The following is a 27,917-nucleotide window of genomic DNA, read 5'->3' as shown; positions in this document are numbered from 1 at the left end:
ATGGTTGCGCATCATGTTCTTTTGCCTGACATAAATAAGACAACATTCCCGATCGAGTTTATTCCAAATTTGGCAGAGCAACTAGTGTCGGATGTGAAAATGAATCTGAAAGTCGGAAAAGTTTGTCTAGTGTTTGCGGTTTTCTTTGCTCAAGGTAATTTTCTCTAAAATGACTAATTTATCTCCAGTACAAAGAGTTATCGAGTGTTGTGAAATGACTTAGTAACAAAAGTTGGCGTTTCGGCTACTTATATTAAACAAGGCATAGGCTATAGGATCATTGTTGTTACACGAGACGACAAATCTCTATATTGCGATTATGTACCAATTAAGCGAGCACAATATTCAAAAAGATACTACTTGTGTTTCAATACTAAAAAAATGTTTGAAAGTAAATAAGCTTATATTTTAATTGTTTTAAGGTTGTTCCAAAGAACAGCAGGCCTCGTTTAAACGCAACAGCTTTTCAAAAATACCTATCAAAATTGAATCGCAAGCAGCTGCAAATATCCAAAGCATCCATGTTCATATTGAGTTTCGCCCGCACTCACACAGTGGAATGCTTTTGATTGTAGCCAACAAATTTAATAATTTATCAGCTGTTTCTGATGATGCAATTATTATTGGAGTGAAAAACAACGTATTTCAATTAAAAATTGGAAAGGTAAAATTTTTATTTAGTAAAATTCCTCCTAGGCCTTTGGGCAAATCCTATCATAACAGTAGCCTATTGCTATTCATACGGTTTGTTTCGAAGCTAAATGAAGAAATAATTCTAAATAAAACACAGGTTGGGAGAAATTTTGTGAAGTGATATTTATATTTTAACGGCTAATCTTGTTTTTTTATTGTTTCGAAGGACGACAATAGTCTTATACAAGAAATACCAATAACGAGCTCAGATTTTGGAAATGGCGAAAACCGTGAATTGGATTTGTACATCAAAGAAACAAACGTCAGTACCTTGTTCAACTAAAGTTTTTGGTAATTAAAGATTTTCGTAAAAACGGTTGTTATTATCGTGCAGGTAAAGGCAATATTGGATGGTCACATAGAAACATCATTATTTTTAAAAAAGAAGTTCGCCACTAATGAAAGCATTACTTTATGTTTAGGTGAGTATATGTTCAAAAAACCGTAGCGTGATCAACAACACTCATATCAACAGTTTATTAGTGTAACTTTATTTTAGAATTTTAATTGGTCATTTATATTTTTTGCTGATAAATGCCTTAAAAGAACAATACCCATGCAAGACAAAATAACGTGAGGTGCTTACATTTAAGTTATTTAACTTTTGCGTAAAAATACTTTTAGGTTTGATACCTGGAATGCAAAATCCTTTATCGATAAATGGCAGCTTGGTTATGTGTGTTTACCAATTGATTGTAAACGATAATATAATACTGCCGCTTGCCGATGCTATTGACTCGTACAATATTGGGGTATGTTGGAAGAGGCAAGCCACTGTGTGTGATACTAGCTATTGTGCTTCTGGTGCCAAATGCTATAAAACTGTGGAATGTAATCAAGTACTTTACGGTAAGTATATAAAACATTGTCGTTTACATCTAATTATCTTTTCGCGTTGCATTGCGTAGTCTTATATTTACGTTTTTGTTGAGACTAATTTTATTCGTCATGCAACTCATTCCTATAAAATTAATAATTGTGACAGAACTTAATTAAACTATAGCCTACGTGTTGATTTTCAATTTTATATAATTACATTGGCAAACCAACGTTTCTAGCTAAAAAAAAACGCAGATTAATTTCGCATAAATACGGCAGTCTCACAATTTTTGCGCCTCTTTGATTTCTACTGTCTGTGCGCTTCTAATGTTAACCTGTGAAGCAGGTGTTCTTAAACTGGGGGGCGTGAGGCCTTGATCGCCATGGGGGCACGAAAGACTCTCTAAAAAAACTTTTATGTATGTTTAGTATGAAGTTTTAGGAACTCGAATATATTTAAAAACTACTTTTTATTGTGACTGACACATAATATTTTATCCCAATCAATTTATTCTGCTCTGGAATATGAATCTTCCCCCACGTTTCTTATATTGAGTTACAGTTCATCCTGCTTGTGAAACACTTACTAAAGGCTATAATATACAGTGTTTTCAGATAGGTTGTTTTCAAAGGCTCAACCAGAAGAAAGTAACCTATTATTTACCAAAAAGTATAATGGGGCGATCATGTAAGGTTACAAATACTTAAAAGATGTTTTGTTTCCCATAAAATGCATAAGGTCTATAGTTTCCTTGATGTCTTTCTACTTTAGTTGTCCCGGCGATATAAAGTAAAAATAGTAAATTCTACTAATCTACACTACTCAGGGACGCCGGAGAGGGGGGGCGCGGGGGGGCAAGCTTGCCCCTCCTGCCTTTTTCTAAGGGGGCAAGGGGGGCAAAAGTGCCCTTTTTATGAAAAAGAGCTACGGAAAAATGCAAAAAAATTCGTAAAATGACATGGTTGACATTTGTTAAAACATTTTGGGTACCATTTTAAGCCAATCTAGAGGGCGTGGCCCCCAAAATTTTCACATCTATATTCGTCGTAAATAATATACTTGGTCCGACTTTCACTTGCATATTCACTCCAGAAATTCGCTCGCGCAAAGCAATTACGATGACCCAAAGCTGTATGACCACACAGAATCGTCGTCAATGAATCGCAACGCTGGAAAATTATTTTTCTTAATTTGAAAAGGCCTTAATTGTCTAAGCTAACTATAATCAATATAATAAAAATATAATAAAAAATCAGCTGTGTAATAAAACTTATTGTCTACTCTACAGCAGTGTTCGGCAAACTTTTTTTTTTGGCGTCCCAAAGCTATTGAAGGCCCACTACGTAAAACCACTACGAAAACAGTGGCGGATTCAGGAGATTTGATTTTAAGGTGAAATATTAGACGTCGCCTTGATGCTCAAAACACTGCCCAATTTATGCCATACAACGAAGAACATACGCGCGACGCGCGAATAATTTTCGTTTACATAAAGTTAAAGTTTGCAAAAATATAGCTCGATAGGCACACTCAGGGTCACATTGGCACGTGGGTCTTTACAAGCTGAGCCAATTTAAAAAAAATTTGCCACACCAATTGTTAAAAGTACATCGAATGTACGGCTATCACGTGGCCCACAAATACATTTCGGCCGCGGCCCACAGTTTGCTGACCACTGCTCTACAGCATTAGTTCTTAACCTTTTGACAATTCCGGACCTGTAAAAATACGAAAATCCTTTCGCGGACCAGAACTCCGACGGCACAAATATTTACTGAAACAACTAGAGCAGTGCTTTTCAACCTTTTTCGGAACGGTACACCCTTTTAACGTTTACTCAAAACCTTTTACACTCAAGTCCGCACAATAGACCGAATCTGTAGTAGCCTAATCCTAATCGGAAGAAGGATGAGCAAGGCTGCAAAGGTATAGGCAATGCGTGGCCCGTATTTATACAAATACAAAATTTCATCAGTCATTTAATGCGAGCGTTGCTGTTAGATTTCTTCAGCCAGTTTTGGTAACTCCGACCTGTTCTACTGCAAAAGGAACCATTACCAACGGTTAAATTATCATCAACAGAAATATTTGGTTATTATGACATCACAAATAGAATGTAATAACTTACAAGCTTCGTACACTTGAGGTAAACCTTGTTCAATAAATTTTACATCCCGTCAACCTGTTCTGAAGCATAAACCTGCCTATTTATTGTGACACAGGGGTGTTCATCCGCGGAACCAAAATATGTGTCCCGTGGCGTGGCGTGGTTTGGTCTTTGGCCAACACTACAAAACATTCAGTTGCAGGTTTTTGAAATTGCTTCAGTGCATCGTTGCAACATATTTTGCTCTAACAAGTGTGTTACAAATTTCAAGACAGATACGGGTAACCTAAAAGTTGTTACTTTGTGCTGGCAACCTTAACAGGTAGCCTACAGCAAACAATACATCACAATAAAGGTAACTTTTTTATGGTCATTAAACAAATATGAATTGGTTTCGGAGAAACACTGGGACAACGGAAATATATCGGGATTTTTAATCCATACATGAAAAATTGAAATGATTTAGGCTACTGCAAAATAACACAAACATAATATAAAAACATGTAATAAATGTAATTAGGTGTCATAGCTGTGGGACCAGTTGGTCACCTTTGACGTTTTTGCATCTGCAGGTTTTTTATTTACCTCGTAAAATAAGATTTTGAGGTCTTAACGTGAAGTTTAATCTATCCTTCAACATACCACAGTATTTAACTCAAAATGTAAGAAGAGAAAAGTTGAATAAGTGCACCTACTTTCTAATTATTTAACAAATCAGTCGTTTTAAATTAAACTAACTTAGTTAGTCATTGTCAGGCATGTTTTTGGACTCCGACGAGTTTTTTTTTTGCATTCGACTAATGTTTTGTCACTACATTCGCCGAGATGATTCCTAGATTTTTATTTTAATAATGCGTTGCTATTGTTTGGCAAATACGCTGTGCATAAGCTAGCTCAGGGGCAAAAACCTATTTCTAGTCGCTGGCCAAATCCAAACTAAAAAAGTCCTCCGCGGGCCGCACAAAATGTTAACTAAGAATTGTGTTATTAAAATGTTGGAACAACTGTAAATCAGGCGGGTCTCGGATCTTTTTTGCACCTAAAGATGTGTTTAATTACATTTACGGAGGAAGTAAAGTGTTGGCGCAAAATAAAATTCGAGTCCGAACCTCGTTATTCATACTACTTATAAAAAATGGGATAAAACTACTTTCAGGAAAGGCAACAACCTTAATAGTTAATCTATTCAGCGTTTGTTAACCTTTTTTAAGCGCAGATCTACTTGAAAAGACAGCATCAAAACGTAAACAAACCGGACGTAGAAAGAAATTCGCGCGAAGCGCGAAAATTTTTCGCACTTACGTATAGTCAAAAAGTCAAAAAATAGGCCTATTTGAAATGAACTGTACCTTACGCGTTTCACCATGGAATGTTCTTTTGCAAACTCTTTAAGGAAATTTGGAAATCTCTGCACCAGGCATTACAAGTTAGTTGCTTGCCCAACAGCATTTGACGAAAACTTAAAAATTAGGCGAAGGTTATCGTCAAGTAATTGGCTTGCCCGAAAAAACGTTTAAGTTAACAGGCAAATTTTATAAATAAAGACATTTGTGTAGTTGGTTTTTGCAAACTACGAGCTAGCTAGAGAGTTATGCCCGTTGCCCCTCAAGGGGACCGAGAGCCACGGTTGAGAAAGCCTGTTCTAGATTCTAGAACAAAATACAAATTCTATTAGATTACATAATTTTACTTTTTTGCCTCAAAAATCGTTTAATTGTCTCAAATCCTCAAAAACTATTTTTAATGGAAAGAGGAAAGCAGGGCAAATTTCCTCGTTCCGAACCAAAAGCGTCAAAGTTGAACTGTTTCAACTTCCGCAACCGAAATTTAAAAAAACATTTTACGTTAATGCCAGGCGCGCCTAGTGTTGACACCAACCTTATGAATGATGTCATCGACATTCAAACCTCTAAGAACATCACTATCTATGCTTAAAAGGGACTCCAGCCATTAAGACCGAAATAGAAGTCTAAAACCAGTCAGAATAAGGCCTAAACAGCACTTTACCTATCCTCGAACCTCACCCCTAAGTACATCACTAACTCCCCTAATATTTTTTTTATAACCCCACCCATTACCCACCAATAACCCCAAACAGGGCCAAAAATCCAATGCAAAAACAGCGGCGCCCTAATGGCGCAGGTCAAACTAGGGCGTCCAAACGTCGTCACCAAAACGACCCATGCCAGACCTAACACAGCGCCCGATCGACCCATACCCTCTCCCTACAGTTTCAGGTGTTATTTTGCCCATTTAAGGCAATATTACGATGAATTTAGGACGTATTTTGACAGATTTAGGTCTTATTCAGACGATTTTGATCTCATTATGTAATGGCGTATTTAAGTCATTGGTCTTTATTCTATGGGTTTATAATTTTTTCTGCTTTAGGTATTGTTGCTTTTTAGGTATTATTGTGTGTTCCTCTTAAAAGTGATATCACAGAACGTAAATAGTTCTTAACTCGTTTGCAGCATTAATAAAACGATTTATTTACCTACTCACACACAAGGCACAATGACTCGACTCAGTTATTAGTTTTTAAGCAAAAACTGTGCTGTACTGATACTGGATCTGTATCACTATCAGCCTTACAAAAATTTAACCTTAAAAAATTGAGGGCCGAATTTTTCCAGGGCCCAAGGCTATAGCCTTATTAGCCTATTGGTTAATCCGGTCCTGGTTATACCATGTGAATTACGCGCACAACTGTAAAGTGTACGTAGACTATAAAAAGCATGGTTGGTCGATTGCTTGTGGTCAATGCAAGTATGGTCCAGCCATGAACGTTATAGCCATGTTGTCGGCAAAACTTGTTTTGTCACGGTTTAAAATACTCTTTCAAGAGCTATTGAAGGGCGCACTTTAATTTAACTAAAATTCGTTCGACTTTGCAGAGTTGAATCACACGGCGCAACATGCAAAAATATACACATATGGTGCCGGAATTTTTTTTTTGGAGAAACGTTTTTCATCAAAAAGTGTAATGGTTAGGATAGCGCTTTAAGCCCCAAAACAAAGGTGCAAAAGTTTGGGATGTAGAACTGGTAATGTATCTATAGGTTACGCATAAAATCTTAAATTGGAGAGTTCTACGTATAGGCCTATAGATACGTGCTGCACTTTAAACTGCTAACGGGCAAGAGAAAAATATTAAATTTATTGGGGAAGGCCCTGGCTACATGTAGGATTATACAAAGTTAAAAACGATTTGAACAGATTTAAGAAGTATTTATTTTTTATTAATAACTGCTTTCAAGTTGTCAATATCTGTGAATTTCACAGATTGCTTCGCCATGGTAAATTCTAACGAATGATAACAGCAAGTTTAATCTTTTACAATACAGTTGAAGAAACTTTTCGCACCGTGGTAAATGATACAGCTTTACAACGTTCACAAAAGTTCAATAAATCAGTTGAAGTTCGTCATCATTTCAAATTCGGTAAGAACTATTTTTTTCTATTTTCGCAAAAAACTCAATCAATATTTAAAAGTACAAAATCGGCCGAACGGCGGTGTCAAGACAAGTCGACTAAAATAAAGGAAACAACAGTTGTGATATCTAACAGGGACAAAATTTAATAAATACCCGTTTTGTTAGTTTTTTTTACATCTAGGCTAAAACATATTACTTCATCTCGTACAAAGAACATTAGTGAAATACCTGGGTAACTATTTTGCTTGATTTTTTGTTTTCGAATTCTATTCCATATAGAAAAATGATAGAAAACAAAATTCAGCCTTAAAAACTTGTCTACAACGTTAAAAGGAACAATTTGCCCATTTTAATATAAAGTGTACATTGTACAACCACCAGTTGAAGATCTAAGGTAACGGTTTGGGGAGACTCTTTTTAAATAGACGTAAAGACTATACCTAACCCAAATTGATTATAATGAAAGTTTCAGGTTAAGGTGAATCGTGCATAAATAGTTAGTTATTTTTTAACAGGAGATAGGTTTAGATAGGGTTATAATTAGATTGACGATACTAAGCAGGGTGTTTTTTTTCTATTATCGAGATGTGTGGATAGCAAAAATGTTTTGGGCATGGCCAATTTGATCACACAAATCATTTGTTAATTTATTACATTAGCTATATCATCTTATTGACGTTAACATCTTTTGGCATGACCTTTTTTATCTTTTGGCAACCATTTTAAAGGCGCCGGGTTAAACTTTGCAAGATCTCGGCGGGCCTTGATAAGTTCCCAATAGGAACTTTGTTGTTAAAACTTGTAGGTTTTACGCATTTACAATTAGCAGATTTGAGCAATTGAAAATGAGTAGGCTATAATTCCTTTTTTGGTGATTTCCTTTAAGAAGAAGGCGAAATGCAGCTCCCGATACCCAAAATATACCATAGCAAAGACCAAATTTTATATCCCACCTAAACCATAGTTAACAACAAATATTTATTAACGAAGAGAATGACGTTTTTGTGCATGGAATGGAAGCGTCATGTATGTTGGATAAAGTATCACGCGGAGCTAACATTTCCATGAAACTTCTTTTTGGTTGGGATACTGAGCTCTTTGGATACCAAGAGCGCTCGAAGGTTGTTTTGTGTGCTTTTGTATGTGTGTTTTCACACTTGACATTCTTTTTTGTAGTTTTATTTCTTATCTCTTTGTCTTTTTTTAATTACAGTGGGCCGTACCTCCTAAACAATATTTTTGCTATTTTATCTTACTAAATGGAAATGTATTTTGTGCCGCGATCATCATTTTGCTTTATGTTCTACTCAGCTTAGACTGAGATTTTCGATTGCCTCAAACGACATTTTTGGGCTTTAAAAACACAAGATGAACCATAAAACGTGTATTTCTACACCTTCTGTATAACCATAGGGCAGTAGGCTAATACTGTGACCCTTTCTAAACTGCAATTTTTGCCAATTTATCCAGTGAATGCGATATTTTCGCCTTTTCAATGTAGGCCGATCGAGTTATCATAGGTAACACAGCTCCAGTTTTACACTTTAAGATAAAAGCCTATACTCAGTTGTCCTTTCGAAACAAATTATATGTGTTTTTTGCCGCCATACTGTGGTGTCAATGACCATGAAATGTGTTTGTGTGCGAATTAGGAATGCCCGACGAGCCAGATCAGAGCTGATACTCGATGCCAAACCGTAATGCAATCGTCCAATACTAGGGTGCCTATTATCACTTTTCGATCGGATACTAAATTAGTTTCAGCATTTTAGCCATGGTTTGCAATCTAGCTGTCTGAGCGTTTTCCACTTTAAAAGTTTTTTTGGTTGAAAAAATTATATATTAACAATATAAGCTAAATGATTGTGACCACAGTAATGACGCTATTAGGCATCGGATCGGTAGTAGGCTAATTTATGCCTCAATCAGGTGCCGTTAGTGCAATGAAGTACGATGTAACGGGAATTCCTAATTATAACTTGGAAATGTAAGTTTTTCTAATTTAAACTTTTTAGCGCTTTATTTTCGTGGCCCCCTTAAATGGTTGTGACATCACAGAAAATCGTGCAACAAATTATAATCACCGTTGACTCGCATTTGAATACACAATTTCTTAATTTTGTTTTACGTTGAGCATTGAAAGTTTTTATAAACAAATTTTCAGGTTATCCACCCCTTTCTGGATGGAAAAATATTCTATTTGGCTTGGCCTGTAGCTGTCAGACGTGCAGAAGTACGATTTCGAGTACCGGAAGTTTCATTTTGTCGTTTAAATGTGGCGTTTAAGGGCTGTTCTCAATTGGAAATCCTGATGGAAGCCCGTAGGATGTTACCACCAACAGGTTGGAGTTTAACCATTTTATTTCTATGCCGTTTGAGATTAGAAAAGCGACTTGAACCATAGCCTACTTCAATTTTGTTTGTTAATAAAGGTTTAGTTTAATTCACGTTACATCTTTCCATGAAGCCAACGCGAGATAATATGAATAATATTTGAATAGGCGCCATATTACAGTAAACAAATGCTCGGCGTGGCTAAGCCCTTGCCGTAAGATAACCGACACTTTACTTACGCCCTTAGTACTGTTAGTAGAATGGACCACGCTGCTTCGATCACCATTATCTAAACTGAATTCAACTATGTCGATGTACGGAGTTCTTACCAAAGAAAATATGACCCGTATTGCAAGAAGGCAAGAAACATTACCTACTGAAAAAAGTAAACTGGTTGACATTCTGCCAGCATTTCCATGCCAGTTGCTAGAACTGAGAGTTGAAATTCATAACAATACTGGCATGAATTATGTGTATATGAAAAACTTGACCTGTTTATTTACTAAATATGACAAGTTTGCCTTGCTTCAAGAGATATCGGAAATCCTACAAAGTGAAAACAGCTCATTTAAATTGGTGAAAACCATTGTTTCGCCCAATACGTCTAAACGAGGTAAATTTTACACAAAAAGATCCTTCGTTATACAATAAAATAATTTTTTTTTAATAAACTTAAATTAAAGATAATATGATCGACATCTACATTCGGCGATTTCCACTCTCGATCGACGCTTTCGCATTTCTAAATAATGCTGCCTTTGATCCTGATTGTCATGGTGACATGGTAATGGTCAATAGCATGGAGGAATGTGCCTCCATATGTTTGCAACATGGCCGTACGCCCTGCTACGGCTATCAACTTCAAGTTGTTCATAAAAAGAAGCATTGCATCTTCGCTACAAGGCCAGTGTCTACTCAAAATCTGCAACATGCAACCACTTCTAGCGTATTCTTGCTTCAAGGTAAAAACATAATTATATTATAGTTGTTTAAAGTCGTCAAGCCTCTATTCTATCTTATTGACAATCATCTTGAGAAATGCTTTACGTTTATGTTTTACGCATTCAAAAACATAATTACTTGAGTTTTTCGGACTAGTATCATACTAAAATTATTGGTGCTGAACCCACTTAAAAAGTGGAAATTTTTATTTTTTAAATCTTGGATTATTTTTCCTAATCTGTAAATGCATTTTTTTACGTTTTGCCATGCCTTTGGTCCGTGCAATAAGACAGATATAAATCTGTTGTTTCTAGTATTATGCAAAACTCTTATGTGCCTAATACACCCCTTTACATCGAAACAGCGAAAAACCTAATAAACGATTTTTTTATGAAATAAGCTATTGTTGCCTTCCAGCAGGAGAGCAGAAGAGCAACACTCCGTCATATATTTTTTTATGATTTAGCTGCATGTTTGAGCAAGAGTTCGCTCGAGAACAATAGGTGTTTTTAAGATTCATTGTTGTATGACGCCATGTTATGACTCAACTTTGTAACGTCATCCCTAAAAATGCATTCAACTTTATGCGGCCTGCGAAACTGTGTTTTAGCTTGCTGCGGCCCTCGTACAATTGTTATTGTGCATGCCTATGGTGTTAATACGTTTGATTGGAACAATGTGCGAACCAGGTGCCAACAGAGGGGGCTACAGTGCAACCAGATTTCGCAATTAAATTTGTGGCGGTAAAAAAATAATGCCAGTCGCTTCGTTGCTTCGCCAGCAGACTAAACAAGCGAATATGAACGAATCTTGTAGCGGAGATATTGCTACCGCTAGATAAGAGTAGATAGCTAAAAAAATTAAACGATGACGTCACACTATTTTAGTTTTTTGCCCCCCAAATAGAGGCACCTAAACTCCTAAAAAAAATTATATGATGTAAACTTTTTCTATAAAGCTTCACAGAGCCATCACTCAAGCACCTCTAAAACGCAATATCGCCACCTTCATCCAGTGTATATATCTATAATACTATTCTAGATACATACACTGTATGAATCTTCCTTGACCTTCTTTGTATAGTAATCTGAAGTAAATTATCTGGTCTGTTACTTAAATTTGCCTAAACAGACTGCTGAATTGTTGGTAGACTGCAAGAGAAAAATCTTCTGCTGTATTCACGAATGGTTGATTTGTGTAGACCATAAAAATGGGTATTTTTTATAACAAGGATACTCTTCCAAATACGTTTTTTCCTACTGGGATATTAGAGCCTAGAAGTAGCACTGAGTGAAATAGTTTTAAGGGCCCTCAAATATCAATTTTATAGCCAGGAACAGAAACGTAATTAACGAATCACTGGTTAACTACAAAAACATCACTCCCCCACAAGTCCCATGTCCCACCATTGCACATCAAACTCGGATTGATGAACTATTTAGTTAAATCTCTTGATCACGATTCAGACTTATTTGCTTACATTTTATTTGTGGGTTAGCGAATGGCAGAATAAAATTATGATATTCGATGTATGGCAGATTTACATTGCTTAATTAGAGACCGCAATTCTGTAACAACGATGACCAGTCTTAATTGAAATTTGACCTTGGAACGCATTCGCGTTGTGGTCAAATACTTCCTCGGGAACACGAAATCTCACAACTGCCAAGAGATTATCTCTTTAGCTTGCCATCACTAGGGTGTAACATAAGCATTATGTTCTGTACAGTCACCTCAACGTGTTCCCGCAAATACTTGGCAACGTTAGCGAGAAGCGGGGTGACCGATTCTATCAGGATATCAGGCTGATGGGGGAGCGATATCAAGGGAACTGGAAGTGTTATGTGATGGCTAATTACTACTGAAGCGTAATTAAAAAAAATTCCGAAAGCCCAATATAAAAGAAGATTTTTTCTGTCGTTATGGCAAGAATAATAAATACCAAACATGTTTAAAGAGGAATTTAATGCTAATTTGTAAATTCAATACAAACAGGCCCATATAGGCCAGTATATAATTTTTTGGTTTTACAATATTGTTATCCGGAAGTATTTTTCCATTAGAACTTAATATTAGCAGTTTTTGCTAAAATATTTTAAATATTATAACTGTTAAACTTGATGTAATAGGAAAAACTAATAACATATTTGAAATCAGTGGCCAAATGTAGGCTACATTAAATTTAGTTGGAAAACTCGGTGCGAAAAAAAATGTGTTGACAATTGCTAACACAAGCATTTTAACTCATTTTACTGCAGCAACTGATTATAATTTTGAGTTATAAACAAATATTTAATTAATAAATATTAGTTAGATTCTTATCGCTTGGTGCGTCGCAAGAAAACAATTTTGAGGTCCTTTGCTTCATCTAATTACAATATTACATTTAGATGATTACTGGAACTCTATGCCTGTGGAGAGGAAATATTTTAAGCTGACCACATATAATGGTGAAGCCTACAATATTTTTACAACGTGTACAATACAGTAAAGCAAAAACTTTATTTTACTCCTATTTTTGTAGCGGAAGATGGTTACCAATGCCATTGCATAAATAACATGACCGGACCACGGTGTAATAATCATTTACAACATGACACCTTTCATGTTGTTGTAACTGACAACTTACAAAATACAGAGTAAGTTATATCGAATTTAGATTTGGATTAAGTTTCTAATACTTACAGAGAATACTTTTGTGGCATATTACACAGTCAACAATGTTTTTGTGCAAATATACACTATTCTTGGTTAAATGGATTTTACTTATATAATATATCTCTTTAATGTTAATTCTAATTTTTTATTTTTAAATTGAAGACTAGAATGCCCCCCAAACAACAATTCCCTTAACTCTATTAAGGTGCAGTTTGCACTTGGAAGTACCTTAAATGGCTCAAATGTTGATGATAATCCAAAACAGCAACTTTTACTTTCGATTAGGTCCCTTTGCAATGGAAAGCGGGTAACATTTTGCTAATTAAACGATTAAATATAAAATTTACAATCTTATAAAAACGTTTAATATACGCTTTATTACATATCATAGGTAAAATTAATTTCTGGACATAAATGATTTTTTTAATAATTAAGTTAATAACTTTTCTACTTTTCAGAGTTGTATCGTTTCCGTCAATACAATGAACTCCCTATTGCCACCAAGCAGTAAACAATTTTCGAGCTTTGAGGTGTACTACGTCTGCGAACCAAATTCTATTAAAAGGGATTTTCTGTTTGCAAAACAAACCATAAAAAATACTATAAACATTTCGGAAACTACCACGGAAATTGCTGATAAGGATAAACAAGTTCAGGATCAAAGCATATTACTCCTTAATATGTTTGAACAAAATGGCATTGAAACCACGAAAATGGAAGCTTATACAAAAAAATCGTCTCAGTCGACTCTTAAAAGGTAATATAGTGAGAAGTTTTCACATTGTTCAGAATACTTTACATTATAGTCCAAAAAAAGTTTATACGTTTTCTATCAGCCCGACACTTGTACGACAGAGAAAAAACTATTTGATTTAGTTAACGTTAAAATTATCTTATGGTATGTTTGAAGTTGTACTATATTTTTTTTAAGATTGGAAGAAAGTTCTTCTCGGCCTGTCGCGTTTAAAACAACAAATATATCCGAAGAAAGCATCACGAAAAAGGCTAGTTTAAGTGTTACGAACAGTTAATTTAATGTTGTAAATAAGTCATTTTGAAATTATTAAGTCTCAGCAATCGAGTTGTGCAATAACTGAGCTAAAAATTAACAAAAACATATAAGCCTAGTAAAAAGTTGTTTTATATGCAAAAGATAATATAAATAAACCAATTTTGTTTTAAAAATTGCTTCATAAAAACACCTTATTTCCACCCAAGTCATTTGTCCAAAAGATAAGAAAAGTAATTTTACCCAAAAAGACTTAAGTCAAGTTAAATAATTTAAAAACAGTGACTTAAGCCAAGTTATTGACCTAAGTCATTACTGTTAATATTTCACATTTTCAGCAGACGTTTTACTTTTTGCCTATTAAACAAAATAAAATTCTTTATTCCATAGTCTTGGATGACGATTCCGTGGAGTTGTCACTTTTGTTGTAAGCCTAAAAATAGAACCGAGTGCCCCAAAGGTAAGATAAGTTACAATTAATGTAGTTCTTTAAACACTTACAAAGATGCAACAGCGTGATATTTTATGTTAAAGGTTCGTTTTTCATTACAAGACAAGTTTGTTATTACGACCCCAAAACAATGCAAAATAGGAATCAAACAGTTATAGACTGCATATCAGAAGCAACCCTGATGATATCTAATGAAATAGATCAAGCATTGCGAGGTAAATAATAGGTTCGTGGAGATTATTTTACTAAAATTATCGCCTTAACTCTTTGTTGCGCTTGTTTAGATGGAATGTCAACGGATTTCATACATGTTGCTGAACGCCAGTCAAAACTGGTATCTTCTAAAAAAAACAATTTTCTACAAGGGGATATTATAGCAAACACAGCAATATTGAAAAAGTTAGTTTTTAAATGTTTTATATTTAAATAGTATAATGGATTGTACGTGGATTTGTGCGTTATCGAATCGATAATAAGATGTTGTATAAAGTTTTTATTCGAATTTAAGGAATTAAGCGCAATAATTTGCGAAATCTACCTGAATTTTGTGTGGTTTGACAAAATCAAACAATCCATCAAGCTGAAACCTCCTAATTGGTCTCGCATATTATGTTCACCATGCCCGCCGATAATTCTAAATTATAGTTTTAACTTTTAACACGTAATCCAAAAGTAAACTACGGATAGATTAACATCTTAGTTAAAGTACTAAATAATGCAAAAATATTGTTTACAATAAAATATCGTTTTCCTTGGCCCTAAAAGTTGATGCTACACATTGCTACCACTAGCTTCGTAAAAATATTTAGGAAAACACAAATTTTGCATCTAAAGAAACAACTTTTTAAAGAGAAATTGCGTTTTTATGCTTTCTGTTTACCGACCCAAAACGAGAAAGTCTCTAATTGCTCTACCAGCTCGCTTACAAAGAACGTTGTAAAATTAAGTGAATCAAAATGTCAAATGATTCAATTCGATTCAACGGGGAAGACGCCCACTGATTTAATTTCTTGTCCCATTGCTTACAAATCCATTGTTTCAATTTTAAAAGATGCATCACGGTTGTTAAATATATTTTACTTCCAGAATAATTCAATTTTCCAGCGAACAAGAAAACATTAGTTCGGCAGAAGGTCGAAATCTAACAGAGTCTGTGCAAAAAACAATTGATACATTACTAGATCCAGAAATGTATCGAATTTGGGATACCATGGCCGAGGTAGGTTCATTTTTAAAGGAGTGATGCTAAATTTTTTTTTGCTATTTTATTGCGTTTATTGCTAATAGCTTTCGCCCGTTTTTGTGTAAGGTAAATACTAAATATACTTCAGAAAGTTTTTTGAAAACTTGGAAAACATTTTTGTGTTTGTTTATTCTTTCCAATTAAAAAAAATAAAAAATGGGTCCATCGATCTTAATTATTGGTATGTATTTCTGTTGGCACTGTTTCATGTTTAAATCTTATAAAGTCTGACATATTAAACCAACAAAAAACTTAAGCAATTAGCATATTTTATAACGAGTTTATTTTATAATATATTTTTAACAGGAAGACCGAATTTCTATTGCTGATGACATGACTAGTTCGATGGACCATGCAGGGTTTGTGCTCGCCGAACACCTTGTTGGTGAACGTAGCAATATCCACCTCAAGAAAAACACAGCATTTCAAGTAGGAAGAAAACAATTTAAAGCTATGTTAATTAAGTGATACACTTTAGTTTCCGCTGTTAAGCATTTTGTTTGTTACTGCAGGTCTTTGTGGCAAAGTCAACATCGAAAAGCCATCGTCGTGTTAAGTTTCCAACAGCTTCGTCATCTTCGTTCGGAATAGATGGTGGTAACTGGTTACAAAACGCAGCCTTGATAGATGTACCCACTAACACAGAAACTGGGTTACAAAGTGTCGCTTTTGCGGCTTACAATAGTTTGGATTCCCTTTTAGGTAATGTCCTTTCTTTGCCCAAATTCGTAGGGGTTAGCCATAAATTATAAAATTTTTACCTAACATTGGAGAAGGTAACAATAAAATTTGAGACTTTTTCCAGGTAACAATTATAATGACGAACTGCCGCAGCAAGTAACAGAACGTTTCAAGAAAAACAAATTTAATGACAACTTCGCTGTAAATTCTTTGGTTATATCTGCTTCTATTTATCCTATGAGAAATGACGATATTCGAAACAGAAAAGTTAGAATTATTCTCCGCCACAAAAAACCTACAAACGCGGAAACCAGGTAGGCCACCTATAGATTTAAAATATTGATGTAATTAATGCAATGAAGTTCGATAAATCGTTTATTTAATAATTATAGGCAGGAAAAAAGTTGATTACAAATTTTTCAGATGCTTCACATTGTACAAACTTTAAATATATATGTACCATTTTTATAAACGTAAACAATTTAAAAAACATGATTATCATAAATATTTTTCAGTAGAAAGTAATGTAAGTGCTCGATTTAAGCCAGGCAACGTTGGAAAACAGCCTTTTACCCAGTTGCTAAAAGTGGTATACACAGCGTTTAACCGTTTAACGAAACAGCGCAAAGCCTCTCAAATAAAATAGCACAGTTACACCGGGACACTACAACATAATATAAAATAGTAAACGGGAATGCGTAAGCGCGAGTGAGGATGCGTAAGCGCGAGAAGTAAATAGGCAATTCTAAACTTTTCCATTTCGCGTCTTATTGAAAATAACAAAGGCTGAGATATTATTAAACCGAAAAAGAGTTATATTTATTAGTATATCTTTAAGCAAATTCTTGACACAAACATCTCAAACGAGAAAACAAACTTCAGTGGTTCCAGAACTTTTATGACTTACGGCACCCCTCAAGAAATCAAACATATTTCGGCACCTCTACAGATTTTCTTAAAGTGGTTTTACTTAAACAAAAAGTTGTATCAGGACTTAATGGGTCATATACCAATATAACAAAATAAGACGCTTGAAGATTCCCAAATACATGTGGACACCCTTAAGATCTAGCGCCTTCCCGCGGGTGATTTGCTCTATTGACAAGCAACGAAGTGATCAGTCAGTGTTTCTTTTGGTCAATGGACCATCTTTTAAAGCATTGTAAAACTTATACGAACATGTATTGGAAATTTAGATGCGTATTTTGGGATTCCATTCGTACAAACTCCAGTCGTACCAAATCTGGAGCTTGGTCATCTCGTGGTTGTAAGAGAACGTCAAGAAATACGACGCACACACAATGCGAATGTGACCATCTTACAAACTTTGCTGTTTTAATGCACATCGGGGACATTGAGGTACTGTAAACTGCTTACCTGTAATGTTTAGCAAATATTAAGGAAAAAACAAACAAAAGTTTTTCTTGTGCAAGCCAAAACTAAGGAAAAAATTTTTGTGCAACATTTGTGACTAAAAAGTGTATCATATTGGGTTATTTTTGTATGCTAACGGAAATTGGCAAAATGCGTTTAATATTTATGCCGAAATTCCAAGAGCGGATTTTTTGTTTTCCATGGCCCACTAAAGGAATTTGTAATTTACATCCAACAGTGTAGAGCATGATTGATGCTCGCCAAATTCCATTATACCTGACATTGGATTGTTTTTTGTTTTTTTTTGTTTTTTTTTGTCAAAAATGTTGTATCGTCTTGGTTTATCCAATGCTGCAGATTTTTCTTATTTTGCCATTAAAGCTGGATCCACTAAACGATGGCATTCTTACTCTAATCACGTGGATAGGATGCGGTTTGTCTATTGCCGGACTGGTCACGTGTTTTTTCTTCTTTAATGCACTTCCCGGACTTCGTTCTACAAGGAACACGATACACAAACACCTTTGTGCCTCATTGGCACTGGCACAAATCCTCTTCATCTTTGGAATCGACAAAACTGAAATTAAGGTGAAAACTTTAGCTTGCTTAAAACGGATCAATTGTAGAGTTAGAACTTTTTTACAATAAAAAATATTTGAATATAAAGAAACTATATCTATACCGATTAAAAAACTATATAAAGACGTAAACAGAATTTGCCTCAGCTATACAATATTATTTAATGGAAAAACAAGTGGTTTAAATTTTTACCTGAACAAAACTGCCCCCCTAAATTCTCAGACCACACTCAGACAATATTTTTTTGGCAGTTGATTTGTTCCTTTATCGCTGGCATACTCCACTACTTGTTTCTTGTGGTATTCTGTTGGATGACCGTTGAAGGACTCCACCTCTATGCGTCGCTCGTCATCGTGTTTCAGATCGACCGAACGTCACGCGTGATTTCGTATTACCTGTTCGCTTATGGAGTTCCGGCAATTGTTGTCGCTGTTTCTGCAGTACTTCGATATGATGGATATGGCAACGACAAAAAGTTGGTTCAACGAGCAACGTGTTTGTGTTTGTGTTTGTGTGTGTGTGTGTGTGTGTGTGTGTGTGTGTGTTTGTGTGTGTGTTCGCATTGTATAAGGCAGTGCTTCTTAAACTTTTTTAGTTTTGTTCACCCCTAGAATCGATCTCCAGATTTCTTTCACCCTTATCTCATGATATGATAAAATTATCTTGTCTATATATAACCGCACAAAATGATTTAGGTTGTTTCAATTTTTGTTAAGGTTTACTTAAGCAAGTTTTACCATTGAAAATCTACAATTTCTCGAGTCCAGAAATGTAAAGCTACAAAAGCAAAAAACACAGTCACCAAATTTTTGTACTGAAACACTCAGTGCAAACCAACTTCACTATTACAATAAGCAAAAAAACACCACAAAACACCAGTTCAGTAGTCGATTTACTGCAGAGCTATACATTTCTGACGGTTCACCCTTATTCACCCCTTTTGATTGGTTGACCCCTGCAAAAATTTTGTTCACCCAGGGGTAGACCATTCACCAGTTTAAGAAACACTGGCATAAGGCTTTGTGAGAAATTCTTACGTTATTTCGGTTCAGCCACTCAGCTGTGGAGTGAATGGCCCTGATATAACACATATCGATATTCGAGAGTGTGCTAAACTTTTCAGGTACCCACTGCGTCCAGTCTCATTTTAATCTATACTTATGTCAATTTGTAGTAAATAAATGCATTTTTTTCAGGTTGCGCGCGATTAGCTAAACTTCAAACCCATATTTGCACACCAGTTCGTTTGAGAAGAGTACGATTCTTAAGATTACTTGAATTGTGACTTACATTATGACGTAACTTTTAACGCCATGTCTGAAATTTATTTTATTCACAAAAAATCGTTTAGAAGCTTAGCTGATGTCTTCTGATGCATTGACTTGGTTTTCTATCAGAAACGCATAAAAAATTGAAAGATGATGTCACAAATTACGTCATTACGTGGCGTCATAAAACAGGCAATCTCAAGAAACTTGCTGTTCTCGGTCGATCCCGTTCTCAAATATGCAACTGAAATCTTAGGCTAACACATTCAAAGAGGTGGCGAAGAAGCATTTGCGCGAAGCGATAATTCACTGGTTGATAGTATATAGTATGTCTATGCAACATGCTAACCAGCCCATATACAGGCATTAAAGTATACTGAAAAAAACAATAAACTACTTTGCTGTAGGATTAGGTGAGTTTTTGAGGGAAGACAGATTCCCCAACGAGCTGACTACAGCAGAACAATAAATCGCCTTTTTCTTCCGAGACATGTTGTATTCGCACTACTGTAAAATCGTTAAATGCGCTGCATTGACTAGACCGATGGTATTGCCTACTTTCGAATTGGGACGTTTGTTAGTCCTATTCGAAGATCTGTGATTGAAACGCCTTTTCGGCATAATTCTTTTACCGCTCAGCTTTTACCGGACCGTTCCGGCTTACTTTTTTTGCACTAATCTTACTTCTATAAAAGACTACGAATTCGCATTTTAATGATTGTATCTGTTTGATTGGTCGAAATATTTTTCATCAGACACTTTTGGGCATCGGTTTCGGTCATATACATTCCAGGTTAGGAAGCTTGGTTATCTCTAATTGCTAATTTGATTTCTGAGAAATTTACGTGAGAAATTTAAAGTCCTGCCGCCGAACCGCCCGTTGAATTCTAAATTTTAACTACAATTATATAGTTGCTGGTTAGAAGCTGGTGATGACTTGTTGATTTGGAGTTTTGTTGGTCCTGCCATTGCGGTTATCTGCGCAAATATTTTCTTCTTTGCAATTGCTATGAAAGTTATGAATACCCATGGTATCACAACACCTGCAAATCGAACCAAACTTGCTAAAACAAGGTAAAATTAAGGTTCAAATTTAACCAATTTTTTGTAAGGTAGAAGAATGCTTTTCTTTGAAATAACTTTTGGCGATAAAATAGGATACTCACATAAAAACAAAAATGTTGTAAAATCAACATATTTTTATTCTCAAATAACTGTTCTTAGAATGTGGATCAAGGGGTCGTCTGTGCTATTGTGCCTACTTGGAGTTACGTGGATATTTGGTATATTTTATGTGAACACAAAAACGATTTTCATGGCCTATATTTTTACTCTTTGTAACACTTTTCAGGTGAGCTATAAACTAAAAAAATATAAACCGACAAACGTGCTGTATACTATAGACTGGGATACTTTAGTTTTAAGTTTTTATTTTTATATGCCCAGTGTTCTGATTGTATATGCACTGTAATATGTTTATTTAGTCTGTTTATTTAACTAAATGATTACGTGTCCTGCAAATTATATTTTTGTATATTTCTACTGTTAGGTATAGAAAAACACACCAACCAATGTTCCAAATAGCAATTTTTATGTTAGAAATGTCAAATTGAAACGCAAGTATTTCAACTTTCTATTTGTTTAGAAAACTTCACCTTTAAATGGTAGCTGCGCGTGACTTTTTGCCAAACATTGTTTTCTTGAAATTTCAGTGTGTTTTTTATTGAATTCCAATGTTACTTTTATATACTTGATATGGGTCGTTCGTTAAGGAAGTATAACTCAAACACAATGTCTGAGAAATTCTACCAACTTTATTCCTATAAACCTAATGTGTCAGGGGCGGATCTATTTTTCTAACATGCAATTTTTTTAAATTAAATTACAAATTCCATTATTTTTTAGCAATAGGCCTGTATGATTTTATTTTATGTGCCTAACGCGTATGGTCTTTTAATTAATGCATGTTTTGGTAATTTAAACCACATAACTCAATTTTGTTCGCGTTTCGCGCGATTAGATTGGGTTTAGCTGCAATTTTCACACAAGTTCGCTCGAGAACAAGAATTGTTTTTAAGTCTAATTGTGTTATGATGTAACTTTGTAACGAACGACATCCTTAAACATTTTCAGTGCTTCCCCCAATCAAAAATCCTTTTTTGCACCCTAATGTCGCTATGTATTTTATTTACTACAGGTATTAGATTATTCTAAGGTAATTTTTTAGTCAAATCAAGTTAAATGATAAATATAGTTTGATTTACAGAAAATCTTCTTAGAAATGTAACACCATAGTATAAATAGCCTTAATTTAATGCGTTTTCTGGTAACATTTCGTTATTAAAAATCATGTACATTTGAAACAAATTGCCTTTATGTTAATTTGCAATAAACTAAAAGGATAAATTTAATTCAAATAAAAATAAGAATTTTTTTTAAATAAAGTAGTATATTTCTTAAAAGAGATCTTTAACCTCTTTAGCAATTTGAGTTAATCTGTATTTTTGGTGAATTTATCCCTAAAATATGTAAAATATGTTTCAGGGAGTGTTTATATTCGTCTTCCACTGTTTGATAAATGAACGCGTGAGGACAGAAATGGGAAAGTTTTTTCGTCGGAGTCGATTTGGCTCTTGCGTCAGAAGACGTTACTATGTAACATCAAGCCTCACTGCTCGATCTGCTTTTGTCACTTCAACATCATTGGTGTGTACCTGGTGAAACATTTTTGCAGGCCTATTAAAACTATCAATTGTATGATGATATGCTGACAGTTTTCATGTTTGTATCTGCACATTTCAGACCATAAATGCTGGACAAACTTCGTCCAGGAGAATTCAATCACATACTTGCTCGGAAAACTCGTCTTCCTGGGTTTGCAAACAAGCGTAAGTATATGCAAGATTATTAATAGTAGAGATAAACATCGCATTTAAAAAGAATTACTCTATGGCAATTCTTAAAAGGTTGATTTTACAAAATTTCTTTTTCTAACTGCTAAGTGCGATGATTCGAACTTAATGTTTGGTGATAATAGAAACGTAAATTCTCGTTGCCCCCAAACAGCGGTTAATTTGCATTTAAAGATCAAGATCAAGACCACACAAAGTTCTGGAACGTAGACTGACGCCACATTGGAAAGACAGTTTATCGGATGTAAATACAGTTCAAAGCCGTCCAGATGTCAACCACACAGAAGAAGTGACAAAATTCGGTCTAACAATTGGCAATTTTTACACAGCGAATTTAGCAGATAATTGTGACAATAATTTGAGCACAAACAAGGTATAAAATGGATAAACACATTTCCAAAACTACTTTAACTGTAGCCTATAGCCGTAGGAATATTTTTTATTTCTAGCACCACCGTTTCGGGGGTATGATTAGGCTTACCCGTACGTCCCGTTTCAGCCGGGACAGTCGTTTTTTTTACTCACATATTTTTACAATGTTGTGTGATTGATGTGTATAGCTAACTCGATACAGCAGTGTTTCAATTCCCAGCCGGTGTAGCAGCACCCTGATGGGGTTCAGCGGGGTTCTCAGGGTGCCAAGTTATATTTTTAATTCTTGTGGAGCTTCTTGTTACACTTAATGTGTGCGATTGGAGTGCAACAAAATAATGATGTTTTGTTCCCTTTTGCACAAATAAGTGGTATTTTCAAAGTTACTATTTTTCAAAAAAACTATTTTAAGTTAACTTATTTGGAGGGCCAGATTCTGTTGTTAATACACATACAAAGTTAACTTATTCTGACATTTCAGTTAACCACTCAGCGAAAATGCAAGTAAACGCAAAGATCGAAAGATATTAAAATACGACTTAGGCCAGCATCCTAATAATACATAAACCGACAGAAGAAGATTTAAATCACGTCCTACCTATACCCATCATCTAATGCATTGGTCGGCAAACTTTTTTTGTCTCGGCCCACTTTCAGAGCTATTGGCGACCCCTTACGTAAAACAGGGGCGGTTCGAGGATTTCTTTTGAGCTGGAGGCATTAGATGATTAGAATGACGTCACAAAGTTGCGTGTAAAAAACAATTGTTATACGTTTTATTGCGCATATTCCGAAAAAATTGGGTTTATTTGGTTTAAATTGGCAAAAATTCAGTTAAAAGAATACGTGGCGCATTTAGCACGTAAAACGATTCGAATATTTTTCGAAATAATGGCATGTATAGTAGACTGACAGTAAAGTTATGAGTCGCACGACGCAAGAAGCCTCAATAGATTTAAGTAAAACTTACAAAAGTACAGAAAAATACATACATTTGTCGTCACTATAGTATCGTCATACTTCAAGTAATTTAGGAAACGTGTTGTTCTCGAACAAACCGGTGTGGTATTACGCAACTAAACCAAGTTTATCGCGCGTTTAGACGTATACTTAATGCATAAAAGATTGAAAAAAATTTTTTTGTGGAAATTGCATTTTGTAGGGAGTCTAAGTCCACACAGCGTTAGGCTTTTGACACCCTAAGAAATGGCAAAATATTACATGGCGCCATGATGTTAAAAACGCTGTGCGCGATAATATAAAACAAACCATAAACCGAATAATATACGTGCGAAGCGCTAAAAAAAATGCGTTTACATAGGTAAAGTTCACTCTCAGGGCCACATTTGGCACGCGGGCCTGTACCACGCTGAGACAATGTAAAAATTCCAACTTTTAAACTATTTCCAACTTTTAAAGTGCAATGAATGTACGCGTACGGCTATTAACGCGGCCCACGAATACATGATAAAACTAAAATACTAAAAAGTAGCGCGCGGCCCACTAAAAATGGCTCTGCGGCCCACATTTGGTCCGCGGCCCACAGTTTGCCGATCACTGATCTATGCCTAATAGCTTTATTCTAAATCCTAATTCTTACTCTATACCAATAACCACTTGTGGGATTCAATATAGTTAACAACCGGTACCCTCACTGACAAATTTTTAAGGTCAACTTATTCTTTATACGCAGTGTTCCCTCTAAGAATATTTATCATACGGCAAGAATGTTTTAACGCTAAGTTACCGAGCAGATAAATGTTTTTGTACGAGGGCCAGTCCGAAAAAGTTTAGAGATTACGTAAAAACACAAAGCGTGATGCCATGAAACAAATATAATCGAGAAACTTTATGTTCCCGGTAAACTCAGAAATCTGCAACTGCAATCGATTTTAATTACATTCAAGGATATGTCAGGAAGCGGTCGCGCGAAAAAATATCCCATTACTTGGATTGAATTAACAAAACGTCTAATTTCGAAAGGTAGCATACGTGCTGATGCCTTTAGCAAACAATCAAGATTCGTGAACTACTCGCTCACTAGCATTTATTAAGAAGATTTTACCAACTTGTGAGGGATTTTACCCCACAGCTGTACCTGCACAGAAACAAGGAAAAAAATTCGCCATAAGCGTAAAACCACAGGGAGTTTATCTAGATAAATTTCAAGATGGAGAGGTGTTACTTACAATGCAATACACAGGCGATATTGCAAAGAGGTTATAGATTAGTGTAAAGCGCGAAAAAAACTTCAACTCGACATAGGCCCACTTGACAGAAATTACATTTATGAAGAACCGAGTCCACGCTAGGCTAGCCTATAGTACACAAATAAAATTTGTAATAAAACTGCTTTCTGTAAGCCGCCCTAATTTTTATCGTTTATCTGAAATACCTTTGCGTTGAAAATATATTGTGTTCAGTAGGCTACCTTTTTAAACTCATTTTTTTTTCTTTTAGCTTGGTTTTCCTATTTAATTCCACGTGAGATAAACAAAAATACACAACATGGATGATCAAAACTGTTAGGCAAAATAATTTACGGCAAAACATATATTACGTCTCAATCGTATCTGCAAGAATTATTGAAAAAATGGCCAATGTGCAATGCAGAAAATTTGTTGTGGAAAAAAGTTAAAAAACAGTTGTGGCAAAACACTGAGAATTTTTAGTTTTTATATGTGCAAAAGGCAAATTTTGCTGCGCAAATCGTCTGGTGTGCCTGCGCTGTTGCACTTTAGTTTAGACTCTTTAGAGGGACCACTGTGTGTACGGGTAAAAAACTGCAAAAGATCCAGGTATTATAATTTTACTTTCCCTAATCATTAATATAAATTTGCTTTTCCTAATGATTTATATTCCGTAATAGTAATAATCCACATACTTTTAATTACAGTTCTTGCTTTTATTTGAAGCTGTAGGCAACAATCGTTGTTTTCAGAAAATGTAAATGCAATATACATTAATAAAATTTTACTGGTTGGTATAAACGTTTATATAAAAATGTTATATTCCTTTTAAAAACGGTCACTATCCAATTTCTGCATGATGATGCAACTACAGAAAGACTTCACATGGCCAAAGACATGCCCTTCATATTACTCTGTCACCCTGCGAAAGTCTTGGGCCATGATGAGAAATTAAAGGTGTGAATAGGTTACAAACTGGTGTTGGCGGCTCCAAGGCTAATATGTTTCAGTGGGGCAATACAGATAACCCCGACACTGCCTTATACCTGTGGTGAGAAGCAAACCATGGACCATCTACTATAAGCGCCGGAGGCCGGTCATTCAAGTGCACGACCGTATGCTTTTCAGCGAGCAAGCAATACGATGTGTGGAAATATTTACAAATGTTCTCTAGCTGGATACGATATGATGATTGTTGTTTTGTTGTTTAAATTTATTCCAAGTGAAGAGTTTTCGCAATTAACAAGTTTAAAAAAGCTTTGGATATTTAAAAAAGTTCAAAGTTTACCTAAGTTATTTTGCGTAACACCAAAATCCCTCGCTAGGTACATTTCTGGTATCATTCGGACTGAATTGTAGCATATTTGCAAAAAGTGCTAGTAGAAAAATCGGTTACACGTCGGTTGCGCATGCATGCTTTAGATTTCTAGCTAAATAGTCCAACAATATTATTTTAAACTCCATACCGCTTTCTTTAGCTATAAATGTTCCGCCATTTAAGGCTGCACATTCCGTAAAAGATTCCGCCATTTAAGGCTGCACATTCCGTTTTCATGCATCTCGCGTTGATCAAAAAACATAATAGCCTAAACACATGGATTGCCTTGCTTTTACTACAATCTTAATTAAGCTACTGATTTAAAAAAAAGTCCTTTCGAAGGCACCCCCTATAAAATCTCTGTATTCGACTCATCGTGTTCATTTAAAAGTTTTTTAAGTAAAACTGTATACTATCTTTTACGTACAGGTCGTCAATCTCGTAAAAGCGGAAGACAACAAACCAGATCCAACGAAACCATGGCAGCAGCCCAGTTATTGTCCGGACGTTGACTTTTCCAATGGCGGAAGTCCATGAAAGGTCGAAAAAAGTCTATCAAGCTCTAACAAGATTTCAAATAAAAATAAATAAATCTACCCTTTTTTGTCAAGGAGGTGGTTTCCATCTTTGGTTTCTCTTAAGGTATTTGTTATCTATGGAATATTTGTTGTGAAGACTTTGCGTTTTCTTCTCTCTCGTAAAAATAAAGTGTTCTTAGATCTGTTTCGCTTTTTTCCCTGATTGACTGTAAGAGAATAGCTAAGAATGCATCAAATACTTGTAATTTTTTTAATACGAATATATAATTCAATCTCAAAATTGCAAGCTTTTTATTCGCTATATTAGTACCAAATTATTGGTAATCTACTTTTCTGGATAACATTTTAATAAAACCAATTATATGTGCTTTGCTAAAAAAATCGTAGTAAAAAAACAGACAGTACAAGAAGCACATTGTGAGTTGTGACATAATAACAAGGAAGTGTACTCCTCAGTCAAAGTTTTGTTCCGTTTGCGAAAAATACCTGCACTGCTTAGATTTTAAAGTGGGCTGTACTCTTATATTTTAGGTAATTTCCTCCCCCTTGTGAACCTCTGAACTAACTGAACTGAATATATTAATGAGGAAATGTCGCTGTAGCTTGGTATTAACAGCGGATTTAGGTCCTCCACTCAACATTGCTCTTATTCATAAATAATGTGGCGTAACTATTATACAGTGCAGGCCACTATTATAGCAAACATTGTTTTTCATTTAACAACTTATGATTTAAACACTTGGCGATTTATTTCTTTACTTTATATTTTACAGAGCTACTTTGTGATTGTAATGACCATACTTTGCAATACATTTTTCTAGTGGTCGGCAAACGCCGATCCGCGTGGTGTTGGTTACCGGTCCGTAGCAGGGTTGTCAAAATAAAATTTTGTTTAAACACGAACTGTACCAGTACGTAAAAACCTGATAAAAAAAGTAAAAAATAATTAGGTCCATGTATTTTTATATTTAAAACACATTTACCTTCGTTT

The 27,917-nt window shown here is 35.1% G+C and overlaps 1 protein-coding gene across 1 annotated transcript; it reads left to right on the top strand.

The window, feature by feature from the left end:
- Nucleotides 1–26,924, top strand: LOC146164234 (uncharacterized). Its single transcript, XM_083380693.1, has 23 exons — nucleotides 1–154; nucleotides 423–664; nucleotides 860–955; nucleotides 1,028–1,115; nucleotides 1,318–1,542; nucleotides 10,075–10,353; nucleotides 12,858–12,972; nucleotides 13,154–13,298; nucleotides 14,391–14,460; nucleotides 14,736–14,850; nucleotides 15,538–15,670; nucleotides 16,001–16,123; nucleotides 16,207–16,396; nucleotides 16,500–16,689; nucleotides 17,572–17,734; nucleotides 18,131–18,337; nucleotides 18,580–18,803; nucleotides 20,509–20,670; nucleotides 20,821–20,947; nucleotides 22,141–22,302; nucleotides 22,399–22,484; nucleotides 22,683–22,797; nucleotides 26,817–26,924. The coding sequence occupies exons 1-23, from the start codon at nucleotides 1–3 to the stop codon at nucleotides 26,922–26,924; spliced, it is 3,519 nt and encodes a 1,172-aa protein (XP_083236819.1).
- The last annotated feature ends 993 nt before the right edge of the window (nucleotides 26,925–27,917 follow it).

The sequence above is a fragment of the Ascidiella aspersa genome, chromosome 2, assembly GCF_963924565.1.
Source record: "Ascidiella aspersa chromosome 2, kaAscAspe10.2, whole genome shotgun sequence".
NCBI classification, from domain to species: Eukaryota; Metazoa; Chordata; class Ascidiacea; order Phlebobranchia; family Ascidiidae; genus Ascidiella; species Ascidiella aspersa.
The sequence above is the reverse complement of the archived record's forward strand: the minus strand, read 5'-3'. Positions and strand labels throughout refer to the sequence as shown.

Coding starts and splice junctions, on each gene's coding strand:
- LOC146164234 (XM_083380693.1), top strand. CDS start 1: ATGGTTGCGCATCATGTTCTTTTGCCTGACATAAATAAGACAACATTC. Junction 155..422: donor TGCGGTTTTCTTTGCTCAAG/GTAATTTTCTCT, acceptor AATTGTTTTAAG/GTTGTTCCAAAGAACAGCAG. Junction 18,804..20,508: donor GGATATGGCAACGACAAAAA/GTTGGTTCAACG, acceptor ACAATTATATAG/TTGCTGGTTAGAAGCTGGTG.